The 13,009-nt window shown below is 44.9% G+C and overlaps 1 protein-coding gene across 9 annotated transcripts in view; it reads left to right on the forward strand.

Annotated features, from left to right (window-relative positions):
• The window catches only part of LOC133354772 (voltage-dependent P/Q-type calcium channel subunit alpha-1A-like), a 200,697-nt gene that overhangs the window by 19,999 nt on the left and 167,689 nt on the right, over positions 1–13,009 (forward strand). For all 9 annotated transcript variants that reach the window (XM_061571878.1, XM_061571881.1, XM_061571885.1 and 6 more), the window contains one exon: positions 4,839–4,978. In XM_061571878.1, the coding sequence (XP_061427862.1) occupies positions 4,839–4,978 (140 nt within the window). The remainder of the gene's footprint in view (positions 1–4,838; positions 4,979–13,009) is intronic.

Below are 13,009 nucleotides of genomic sequence, written 5' to 3' on the forward strand. Positions count from 1 at the left end.
AAGTCACAAGGGAGGCTCTAAGAAGTAGTTCTGTGATAGAAACGTCCACAGGCCATTCTCGAACAAGGGGTGATGCATTGCTCCATAAGAATTCCAAACGGACACTTTGTCTGGTGGCACAAATGGAGTAAGAATGGGAAAACAAATACCGCATTAAACAGTAGATACATGCAGGCTATATACACAGTAAATGTATGCATGTAAATAGATGTATGCATGACAATTGTCGCAGCTATTTTTTGGTCAGTATTCTTTTGTATCTCTCTCTGTGGCTTGGCCTTTCCATCAACTTCCTCGTGATAAGTAACAAACACACCAATGCTTTTAACAACCTCGTTATAGTCAGGAAACTGAATAGCAGAGTTATATATTAAGAGTCTCAAATTTACTCCAGAAGCCAGAGCAGAATTGGGTATCACCAGGGGGTGGCCAACATTTCGTGATTCCAGTTTGTGTGTAAGGCATATATTGGCTACCTAATAAAAGTGAATAACGTGATCAAATAAATGTATTAATTAAAAAGTTGTCGCATAATTCGGTTGTATTTGGGACATTTCAATACGTTGGCAAATTCGAGTGTAGGCCATATCAGGTGGCCTCAGCAACATTATTGGTCTGAGCCCACGAGCTATAATCTGTGATACAATATTTTGGCTCGTGGCTTCACTTTGAGAGGGGAGGGAAAGACCCCATCTCGGATGTTTAACAATCACCCCACATAGGCATGTGCTGGGTGAAATGTATTCAATGCTGATGCTGGACGTATTTCCTGATACAACAGTGCTTGATGCTCACCAGTCTGCTTTTCGTGGAAATATGTTACAACATTTGGATGGGCTTCTAGCGGAGAAGTCTTTGTTTGAACTCAAGACTCTTTATTTCAGTTGGCAAGGCACAATAAGCTAAGCAGCTTCGTATACAATGATGACCACAGGCCAAGAACGTTGGCAAGGGTTGCCTCTGTGGTGAGATGTGAACTCTCTCGTCTTGGTATCCAGGAGGTTCGTAGGTTCGAACTCGACCCTGACGCCTGTATATTTGAAGTTTGCATGTTCTCTTCGTGGTCACATACATTTTTCTCCGGTTCCTCCAGTTTTTCACTCCACATTTAGAAAACACGCCTTTAGAGTATTTGGCTTCTCTAAATGTCCATGTGATAATCCATTTCGTTGAGTTATCATTTGTGGCCAGGATTCTCCTAAAAAAGAGCAGTATAGCTCAGTGAGGCCCTGTTTTGTAAAATAAAATAAAAACCTGTTAGTTGCCGGACATTGCAGGAAGAGTTGTGTAAACACTTTCTTTTCCAGAAACCACTTTCTGCATATTCCAACTCACCTGAATAAGGAAAACAAGAGAATTGTATTGCTTTTTTTCACACAGGATCGTTACACAATCACCACGATGTGCGTACAAATGAAAAAATACGCCTAATAATATCTTTACGTGCTATGAAGAAGGGACATTGCCCGAAACGTCGTCTGTGACGTGTATATCAGTGCTGAACTGGAAAAAAGAAGAACATTTATTTTCTTGGAATGTTTGCTGCACGTTCTATTCATGTCCTATCACACACACACACACACATCATATAACGTATCATATATACCATTAAAGGAATGCATTGATAAAAGTGACGAGCACAACTATGCATGTAAATGAAACAAAACATCTAGCACATACATCATTAGCACTGTTTTATAATAGAAAATAAAAACACGGTTTAATGATGTGCTGTTCGCTCATTAATGTTATTTTTATTCCTGCGTGCCGCTTGCTGATTTGGTTGCTTTTTGAAGTCACCAACAAGCCTTGTTCGCGGTGTCCTGTTACGGGTCACTGCTGGAACGGGGCGGCCAAGGCGCAGCCCCTGCAATTGCTCGCTAACGACACTGCTTTAGAGCACCCCTCTCGAGAGAGGCCGTTTGGCCTACTCTTCCAGGCTGGCCAGATTTATTTGAAGATGCAGGGGTGCCCCACACTTTATCCCGATCATACGCGGCCTGCCAATCAATCCCCGGGTGATCGAGATTTTTTGCCGGTATAGCTACCCAGGCCTTGGCATGCGTTACGATTGCTCATACGACATCATACGCATAAGACGATCACAGTCGTTAGATATATTTAAGTACGTCTTGAAAATTATAGATTTGAAGCTTTCGTGACTGCAAGGATTCATATTGTTAGGTTTTTTCGGTAAAGTCACGTAGGTAAAAAATTAAAATTAATAAAAGTAAAATAAAAAAAAATCACGACGTTTCGGAGGCAACACAAGCTTCCGTCTTCAGGTGGAACCGTCACAGCACGACAGCTATCGTTTTACCTACGTGACTTTATCGAAAAAACCTAAGAATACGTCTTGAAAAGTCACCGATTTAAATTGTCATTCATCCCCGAGTCCTGGCCATTTACCCCGGCTCTATTTATTTCCTGTTTTCCACACACGGGGCACATTGGGATCTGTGGATGAAATGCGGCGTACAAATGTAAATTATTGTTACTAATTACCAGCGGGTGTACTCATTTATAGGACGAGGGAGCTCTAGGGGATCTTTGCTCCCCCCCCCCCCCCCCAATGGGCTAGACACATTCACCTGCAGCAGACCTGGCCCTGATACCTGGGAGTGGAAAGTGCCTTGGTGATGCCTGCTCACGTTGATCACACCACGGAGCTTTAACGTCAGTCCGAGGAAGTGCCGGTGAAACTGAATGGGCAACAGATCACGTCCATTGCACACGTATTTTTTTGTTTGTTTGTTTATAAATGTAATTCCCGATTAGTGCATTTGTACGCAACGCGTTTTATTCTGCTGTCCGCGCCGAAGGCAGCGTGGGCAAATGAGTGTGCAATGCGCCGCACGGAGATTGCTATTTGGTACAATGGGAATGATTTATGGCGACCCACGCGTTCCGACAGGGCGCTGTGAAACAGACTTGCGGTGATGTCAGAAACAAATGCAACCATTAAACAGCCAGTACAGGATGTGAAAGTGAAAATATTAATTAACGAAGAGGCATGTTATTAAGCCCACTGTGTGTTTGTGCGTTCACGTGTGACCGAATGTTTGCATGTCCGCCTTTTCATGGATTTGGTACACATATTCGTGTTGTCTTTATGTGTGTTAATGCATTTTGTGTGTTGAGTGGTGCAGTGGATCATGTTCGTGCGTATCCACTTGTGTGTTTGTGCGTATAGCGCCTGTTTACATTTTTTGCACGTTATATTTATACATATATATTCCAGTTGTGTGATTGCCCTCATGGTATCATGACACTAAGACTCCATTTGGAAATCGCACAGATAATGTCTGGTGGAAGAGAGTTACACAGCATGGGACGCATTTTCCAAAGAGCCCTATCATTTAGAATGTTTGCCTTATGACATTCAAACCAAATGTGTGTATTCCTCGGAGCTTAAATTTCGCTAAATCAAGTGCAAAACCAAATTTAATATGATAGATTGTTAAGAAAAAAATTGTGCAATCATTGGAGGCTGAGCTAAGACCATCATTTCACTGCACTTGATAATCTGATTTAGCCACAGGCTTATGAAATTCGGATTCAAACCCAGGTTCTCAATGGGCTTCCTCTCCACACTCGGGGCACACCATTTACATTTCCTTTGAAGGAAGTTTACTGCTTGTTAATCAAACTATTTTTTGTTTGTATTTTCTCAAAGCTGGAATCAGACAAACTAATTGAAAAATAAACCAAACAAACAAACCTAATGTCATGGTACATCATGGGACCTACTTTGCCAGGACCAAAATATGAGAATAGGTTTTCCCCTTTTTCTGGCAACAAAACAGGTGTTAATATGTTAAAACACCAAACTGAACGCCTTTTGGCGTCCTCTGGTCTAACACCTTTTGAGACTAGGCTCCAAAGAAAGCTGTCTCTGGTGTGGAACAAAATCAGCTTAAAAGACAATGCATATATTATCAGAGTATGTTTTTTGTTTGCATTCTGACCACGAGTTTTCGTGGTTAATGCAGACATGATTCCTTGTAAAAGGTTTCAGTTTGGTGTTTTAACATCTTAACACCTGTTTTGTTGCCAGAAAAAGGGGAAAACCTCTTCTCATAATGTCATGGTGTTTCTTGTATTTACTGATGGCTGTGCTGAGACCATCTACTCGCCACACTTGAGAATCCGGTTTCAATACGGGTGGCTTGAGTTTAGATTTGAATCCAGCTTCTCAGCGGTGCCTACTCAGCCCTCTGACCTCTAAGCGACCAAGCCTTCCCAAGCTACTCGGATGTCTACACGTGTGTATGTGCGCTTGCGTGCGTGGAGAACGGGGAGCGGTAGTGTCGTGGTTGGCGCACTGCGCTACGAACCTGGCAACACGGGATCGATTCCCGCTCACGGCCACCACCAATGAGGATTTTTTTTACCGATCCTGGGCCTCCACTAGGTTGACTCAGCCTCAAATAAGTATCTGGAGTGATGTGTAAACATCGCCACTGGGGAAACAAAGACGACCTTGCCTTATGCTGTCCACCCCCCCCCCCTCCGTGTGCCATGCTGGCCTTAATAGGTGCTCGCTAACAGCACTTACCTCAACAGTCTGTTAAAGCTATGCTGGGAATGATAATTGGTTTTTACCCTTCTATCTGGCAACAAAAACTGACACCTTTTTACAAGGAGTCATGTTTGCATAGACCGCAATACCTGCAGTCATAATACAAACAAAAGACATAACTCTGATAATGTGCACTGTCCTTGAAGTTGATTGGTCCACACCCGAGACAGCTTTCCTTAGAGCCTAGTCTCACATGGTGTTGGACCAGATGACGCCAAAATACTGGGAATGTTTGTCTTTTTTTCATTTTTCACAGGACGAAACGGAACCATACTTCATTGCCATCTTCTGCTTCGAAGCCGGCATTAAGATCATCGCTCTGGGCTTCGTGTTCCACAAAGGCTCGTACCTCCACAACGGCTGGAACATCATGGACTTCGTGGTGGTGGTCACGGGGTAAGAGTGCACACGTAAGATGAACGTGGGTTGTCGAGACACACCGCAGTGCGGGCGGGCATATCAAGTGGCTTTCTTATTTTGCTTCTACCCAGTGCGGTTTATACTTTCTCACTTGCTCCACTCGTCGCGCACCTCCTTGCACTCATTACACGCAGAGTTCTTGCCACAATTGAACCACAATACCTTGCTGATCTCGTCAAGGGAGCATAAACCATCACGCAAACTCCGGGCATCTTCACAGCGTCTATTGGCTTGCCATCGAACAAAGACGGTCGCCGCATCGCTTACAGATACGCTCCTGTGGCCGTCTGGAACGTTCTTCCGTCTGGTTTTAGGAAGCCACTGCAGCAATGCACTTTTAAATCTAGATTGAAAACTCATTAATTTAGAACTGCTTTTTGTATTTAGTTTGTTGTACTTCTCCCGCACCTCTGATTATTACGGTTGGCTACACACGTTCGCAAAAGAAGATCAACAGATATACATACATGCACCATGCGATTGTTGGTCGCTTGACATTCATGAGTTATCTCCAGGTGTTTCTGTCTTTCTTCCTACATGCCAAAAGCCCCTTAACTGCATTGAGCAAACTTCTCAAAGTAGACTCTGCTTAAAAATAGTGAGACTCGGTGTGGCTTTCCTCCGTAAACAACGGTTATTATATTCTTTACGGCAAATGCTAGTTCAGAAGCTGCTGGTTTGTGGTCTGTTCCAGCCACCGTTTACATCAATAGTGAGTAAGATCTGGATCAGTCCTGGTGAAGTATGATCAAACAACCGACAGAAGCGACATGGTGTGTTGAGGCCTTCATCAAGTCATGGACATCTGTGACAAAGCGCTTCATAGCTCATCGGGTTGTTGTTTAAGATATGATCATTAATTATTCCAGTATTCGCTTCTATTTGATCATATTATTTGTTGAAAGGCTGGATATTTTTTTGCAAGATTTATTTTTTACATGCCATTGGTGCACGTTTGACATTTAAGCCCCAGGCGTAATTAATTATTGTCAAAACAAGTGGCATTAAATAACAACGGCGTGAATCTCAACCTCCGAGAACAGGGACGCTTACAAAGCATCGTGGTAACGTATTTCAGTTTAATTGGTGTGGATGCATTACAAGTGTGCTAAATCGCAGCGTGACGTGCGCAGTGAAGAACGGCAGGATGAAGGCGAGTAATTGGTTGTGATTCATTGTACGGTCTGCTTAGCAGATGTGCCGTGTCCATCGCAGCTTCTGCAAGCGACTGGCTCGGGCAAAAAAAAAAACGACCCGCGTTTGTGGGGACAAAAACACGTGGCACTGGAGTGAAAAAGAGCCCCGCATCTCATTCAGTCCGGTAACACATTGTCCTGCGGAGGGAGCTGGTAGGAACGTTGGGTTGCTCGGTCAATGGCCTGCAGGGTCAACGGCGGCGTGGTGTATTCCGCAAATATGCCCGACTGTGAGGGCGGGCACAAGCCGGCGTGAGTAGGTGAAACGTTGAGTTTTATAAGGGCACCACGGGGTGACCAGCCCCTCCCCACCCAGCCCCACCCCTCCCACCCCCACCCAGCCCCACCCTCCCCAACCAGCCCCTCCCCACCTTTCCCACCCAGCCCCTCCCCACCCTCCCCTCTCCACTCAGCCCCACCCTCCCCACCCAGCCCCTCCCCACCATCCCCACCCAGCCCCTCCCCACCTTCCCCACCCAGCCCCTCCCCACCCTCCCCTCCCCACTCAGCCCCACCCTCCCCACCCAGCCCCTCCCCACCATCCCCACCCAGCCCCTCCCCACCTTCCCCACCCAGCCCCTCCCCACCCTCCCCTCCCCACTCAGCCCCACCCTCCCCACCCAGCCCCTCCCCACCATCCCCACCCAGCCCCTCCCCACCTTCCCCACCCAGCCCCTCCCCACCCTCCCCTCCCAACCCGGCCCCACTCTCCCCACCCAGCCCCTCCCCACCCTCCCCTCCCCACTCAGCCCCACCCTCCCCACCCAGCCCCTCCCCACCATCCCCACCCAGCCCCTCCCCACCTTCCCCACCCAGCCCCTCCCCACCCTCCCCTCCCAACCCGGCCCCACTCTCCCCACCCAGCCCCTCCCCAACCTCCCCTCCCCACCCAGCCTCTCCCTGCACGACGGACACAATAATCCCCTGTGGGCTGGTGTAACCAGGAGGTTCCTACCAGTATAATGGTATTCTGATTCGGAATTATTACGAGACAAACGTTGAGTCCGTGTGATTCTGAAATTCAGCTGCGGTGTCATGAATGACCGTCCCCTGCGATGTGACGAATTGTCACCGTTCGTGGGGGCCGACGTTTGATTCTAGAATCGGTTGTTTTTATTTGGACACGTTTTTTTATTTACTGTCTCATTTGCATCGCTTTCTTTTGTTTGTTCACGTGTACAGTCTCGTTCGCTCCATTAGCCTAAATGAAACGTACACAAAGTACGTAAATAATAAATGATGAATCGACTTCCGTTTTGTGTATCCACATAAAAGTGACTAAAAGAACGTTCTCTATCCGCTTCTCTGTACGAATGTAGGTTGAGCTTCTTTCGAACGGTACGTAGCCAACCGTTCTCATCGGAGGTGCATATTGACCGGCTAGATTTGTTCAAACAAACCATCTCTAGATCATACTCTTTGGTTTTTTCGGTAAAGTCACGTAGGTAAAAAATTTAAATAAATTAAATCACGACGTTTCGGAAGCAACACAAGCCTCCGTCATCAGGTGTAACCGCTCCAGTGAAATTGCTGTAGCAGTTACACCTGATGACTGAGGCTTGTGTTGCTTCCTGAACGTCGTGAGTTAATAAAAAAAATTACCTACGTGACTTTACCGAAAAAACCAAAGAGTATGAATCCTTGCAGTCACGAAAACTTCAAATCTAGAATCATCTCCAGACCAGTTTTGACAATCTGGGTCTCATCAGCAGACTTTGTAAACATCACTGTAATTAAAGGAGACCAAGAGACCAATGACAAAACAATGTCTCGAAACTGTATTTACGTCACTTCCCTGAATGTTTCTCCATAGCACAAACTGCCTATAATAAACCTAATAGCAACTGTTGTCACCACAATTCAATGGGATGCTGTCCATTGCGTAATGGTTAGTCCCCTCGAAATATTTCCCTGCCCAGTTGCAACAACGGGGCAAGTTTCTTAAATCCCACCTCCCTCACCTCTGTCCAGCCAGCAGTATAAATGGGTTCACCACAGGTAGTCCATTGGCATGTCACGTGTGGTGGGGTAAAGTGTGGGTCCCCTACCTCTTCCAAGTCGCTTTGTGTGGACCCTACACAAACCGACTGCCGGGGCTGTCGTAAGCCACCTGGAGTTGGAGGCCTTTCTGCCAGCAGTGTTGTGAGCAATCAATTGCAGGGCTGCACCTACACCTTTCTATGCTCACAGTTTGGTTATGTATGAGCATAATAATACATTTTAATTGATGGTTTGTTACATTCCTCCTCATCATTATAATAGCAGTGTCTCTATAGGCACAATGAAATGTATAGACATGCATATTATCAAAGATACGTACATACATACACCTGCCAGGTGATGTAGCAGTTTCCCTCGCTTTGCACCAGTTCGGTTTGTGCGATTTCGCCAAATCTATGCGGCGAACCTATTTTCTACCCAAAATTCGCGATCACATGCGGTTTGATTTCGCTCGTATGCGGCTGGATGTGTGACACCGCTGTGTGTGCACTGTACGCCCTACACTGCAGGCGGTTTTCTTGTTCCCTTTCGCTTTGTGCGCCCATTCTTTCGGAATCTATCTACCGCGTAAAGTAAGGGATACCTGCATTACGATCTCGAAGTGTTTTGGAACCCCTGTTATATTTCTAACTAGACCCTTATCCGTCGTATATGTTCACAAAAGCACCAGCGTTTTGTAACGAATATTCTCCACGTACAAATGCGTGCCTTTCCATTCATCTGGAGTATCCTGGTTTCCTTCCAATGTGCGTGACGCTCATTGAGGCAAGAGCCAAACATTTCAATTGTTAAGAAGAGTCTTGAGAATTTTCAAGGCTTCCATTGTTGAATTCATGACTTTTGATGAGAAAAAATCACAATATAAACATTATATATTCAGAATCCGTTTCCATATATTTCGACATCAGATTTTCAGTTCTAATTTGGGGATTTTAGATTTGAATGGATTGCATTTTAATGACCGTTATTGGATGTGCACTGAATTTAGTTGTTTACATACATTTTTATAATTGATAACTTATTTTAAATGAAGTACCATCCATAAAACAACGATTTTAATGCAGACATTTTTATATTTTAACGTGAACAAACGTGGCATCAGATTGTCATTATTGCATCACGTGGCGACGTCACTTTAATCACAAAAACATGGACGTGATACACTAAGTTACGTCCTGTCCTGTGATGAAATATTTCTAAACGATTCGGCCCGATGTTCGTTTTTTTCATGTAAAAAAAAAAAACCGACAACACGTTCCCCACACCTACGTACATACACACAAACGGTTCGGCAGAAAAGACATTTGCGAAGGCCCAATTGTGGATCTGAATCTGAGCGAGATGTGAAGACGAGAGGAAAAAAAAACGTTCTCCACCTCTCGAACACGACAGGAGCTAATTCCTACAATTAGTTTTTGGGGGCTGTAGGGTCCACACAAACTCCTGTTATCCGCCACCCTATGCTTCCTACTATCCACCACATTGTTTTTTCCCACGGGGAAGTGGCGTAAATTCGCAGATTATCGCACAAATAACAGGGTTCATGGTGTTGCACCCCCACATCACCGCGTTGCAGAAGACCTTGCCTTGTCATAGATTATTTTAAACCATGAGCTGCGCCGTGCAATATATACAGTATGCAATAAATAATACTCGAACAGTACAGTACTAGCAAAGGATAATTGGGCCAAAGCTGCCATCAGCTCTGTCTCTTGAGGAACCACCCCCTCTCCCATTGTCACGGGGCAGACAGCTGTAAATGTGTTGTGCCAGCTCTGTACGTAACTAGTTAATAAGTGCAACTGCAGGATGTTTTTAATTGCCGGATAAATGGCAATTGCTCGCTTAATGTTTACACTAATTGAATGGCTATCGTGGCCATTGGCTTTGTGTTTTTTTTGCCGAGGAGATGTTTATTTGACAGTTGTGTCCAGCTTGCAATTGTCTCCAAAAATCGTTCCGGTAAAATTGGTGGAGATTAGGCATGTGTTCCCAGTTTCTGGATTCATCTGAAAAGATGAGGCCAAGATGCGATATTTTAGATGAACGATATCTATTGATTCCGTTTCAGATTTATCCTAAATCGTGACATCACAGCAAGTAACATCACTTCCATGGCACCACTTTAGAATCTAAAAAAAATTAACAGCGTCACAAAGAAAAGCAAATTCATACTTGTCGTGCTTCCACACTGTCCAGGTTTTATTGTGCATTTCCGAATCTTCTTGTGATTTTTGGTATTTTCACGGGTGAATGTTGTTGTTTAGTCTTCTTGGTTCTTTCGGTAAAGTCACGTAGAAGGGAAGTAATAGAATAATACAAATAATACATTGGAAGCTAAACAGCAATATGAATGACATTTCAAGTGACAAGGAGGGCCCAGCAAATGCAGGGAGTACCTCCAGCTGCCAATCAGGCATTTGATTGGCTGCTCCACTCGGCCAATCAGTGTGAACCTGCGTGGCCCACAGCTGTTGCCAATGGGAAGGGCCCGCCTGCCACCGTATTCCAAAGGAAATCTGAATTTTGCCCCTACCAGGGTCCACCGCTCAGCATCCTGTACACAAAGTTATAAGTGGGCTAAATCTGGCGCTTTGTGGTAATAATGGGGTTTCGTTAAGAACACGGCCACCCCATCCCTGAATTAGCCCGCTATTTCGAGGACATTCCGTAGAGCATGTCTATCTTATTCTTGGTTCTTTCGGTAAAGTCACGTAGAAGGGAAATAATAAAGTAATAAAAATAAAACATAATAAAATCGTGAGAATTATTGAATTATGTTTTATTTGTATTATTTTATTATTTCCCTTCTACGTGACTTCACCGAAAGAACCAAGAAGATGAATCCCTGCAGTCACGAAAGCTTTAAATCTAAATTTATTTCTATCTTTTGTTACAATAGTGATGTTGTTGATTTATGTCGAGTGTGAAGAGAAAGGGCCCATCCTAACGCCATTGCTGTTCACCGTGGCTGAGATTCAAACTCAGCAGCTCGAAGCTCAGCTCGCTAAGCACTTTACTGCAGCACCACCACGATAACCATATCTATAGGAAGGTTAAATCGACTGCAGATGCTTGTGTACTCCACACTCGTTCAAGGTGTGCATTGTCTCGTGTAGCAGTAAGCGAGCTGTACTACGAATCGCTTAATTCCAGCCCATGTCAACCACCAACACCAGTGACGATTTTCTGAACCGGTCCTGGGCCTCCCCTAGGTCGATCCAGCATCAAATTAGTGCAGTAGTAGTTATGAATGCGGTGTGTAAACATCGCCACTGGGGAGACAAAGATGGCCGGACGTGAGGCTCTGGCCACTCATGTACCGTGCCGGCGTTCTTAGGTGCTCGATAGCAGCCGGAGAAGTCTGTTAATGCTATGCAGGGTGTAGGGAAGAGGGGGGATCTTTGTCATTAGCATTCGGCCGTGTCAAAAGGTCACCGTGTGTGCAAACAGTCTCCCTTTGTGGAGTAGTTATTAAAACCCCATTGTCATGACTCATAGCCAGCACTATCGATCAGCTCTCTCCGTTGTGCCTCGTGCAGTCTGGAGGGCCGAGAGTCAGCGCAGCTCTATTGCTGTAATGCACACCGGCAGCGCGTTGTGTTTAAGGCACGGGCGTGTAAACACGCCGGGGTAATTGTCTTCCTCCTATCTTGGCCAGTTTTAGTCGCGGGAGTCGCATTGCTTCCCAGTACCAGGTGTCGTGACCCGCACGTGACCTATGCAGGCTTCGCATTTCTTACGTTATGACACAGCTAAAGTTCGTGTGCTTAGTCCTACTAGTAAGAACAATGCCAACTGATAATAAAACTGCCAATAGTGGCATTCATTCACTACGTTGCTGAATCAAAAAACCCAACATGTATTTTAGTTTTGGCTGCAAAAAGTTACGTTTTAAAATGATGCCAACTTTTTAGTCGGGAAAGTCTCAATGTTAGGGCTGATTTTCAGCGGGGCATTGACATTTGCATGCAGGCTGTCGTGATGCAATGGTGAGCACACAGCAATCCTTTGGTCAGTTTGGCCAGTTTTCTAAACCCCAAGTCCAAAATGGCAACACAAGATTATATAGACACACGGATACTGATTGAGCGCTAACACATTCGACCTTAGTTGGAAAGTGTTAAAATTATCAAATGACTGCAGGTCTAGGCCATACTATAATTCCTTTAATCGTACAACATTTCTTTAATAGTACAAAATTAAACATATTTTATGGCGATTTAAAGCTTTCGTGACTGCAGGGATTCATCTTCTTGGTTCTTTCGGTAAAGTCACGTAGAAGGGAAGTAATAAAATAATAAAAATAAAACATAATAAAACAATTCTCACGACGTTTCGGCCACAACGCAAGCAGCCGTCCTCAGGTGAAAACCAGGTCCGTCGAGGCGACAGAGTCTGAATGAAACAGCACACGAGCTTGGAGCATATATATAAGCTGGGCGCATTGACAAAGGAATTTGCATATCAAAAGGAATTTAGCATATTTATGGAAAATGCAGGAATGTGATTAGTCCTGCATATGCATGTGCATTATGCAGGATTAACAGCATCAAAGGGAGCTGCAGTTACTGCTGCTGCTGAAATTACTGCTGCTGCTGCAGTTTCTGCTGCTGCTGCAGTTACTGCTGCTGCTGCAGTTGCTGCTGCTGCTGCACTTGCTGCTGCTGCTGCACTTGCTGCTGCTGCAGTTGCTGCCTTATCCATTTTAATATAACACTATGTATTATTCTACCCACCCTAATGTGTATCACACTGCTATATGTTTACTATACAATTACGACACCATACATTACTCTGCACACTGCAC

Source organism: Lethenteron reissneri, chromosome 48, assembly GCF_015708825.2.
Source record: "Lethenteron reissneri isolate LAM-NWPU_2019-01 chromosome 48, ASM1570882v1, whole genome shotgun sequence".
In the NCBI taxonomy this organism is placed as follows: Eukaryota; Metazoa; Chordata; class Hyperoartia; order Petromyzontiformes; family Petromyzontidae; genus Lethenteron; species Lethenteron reissneri.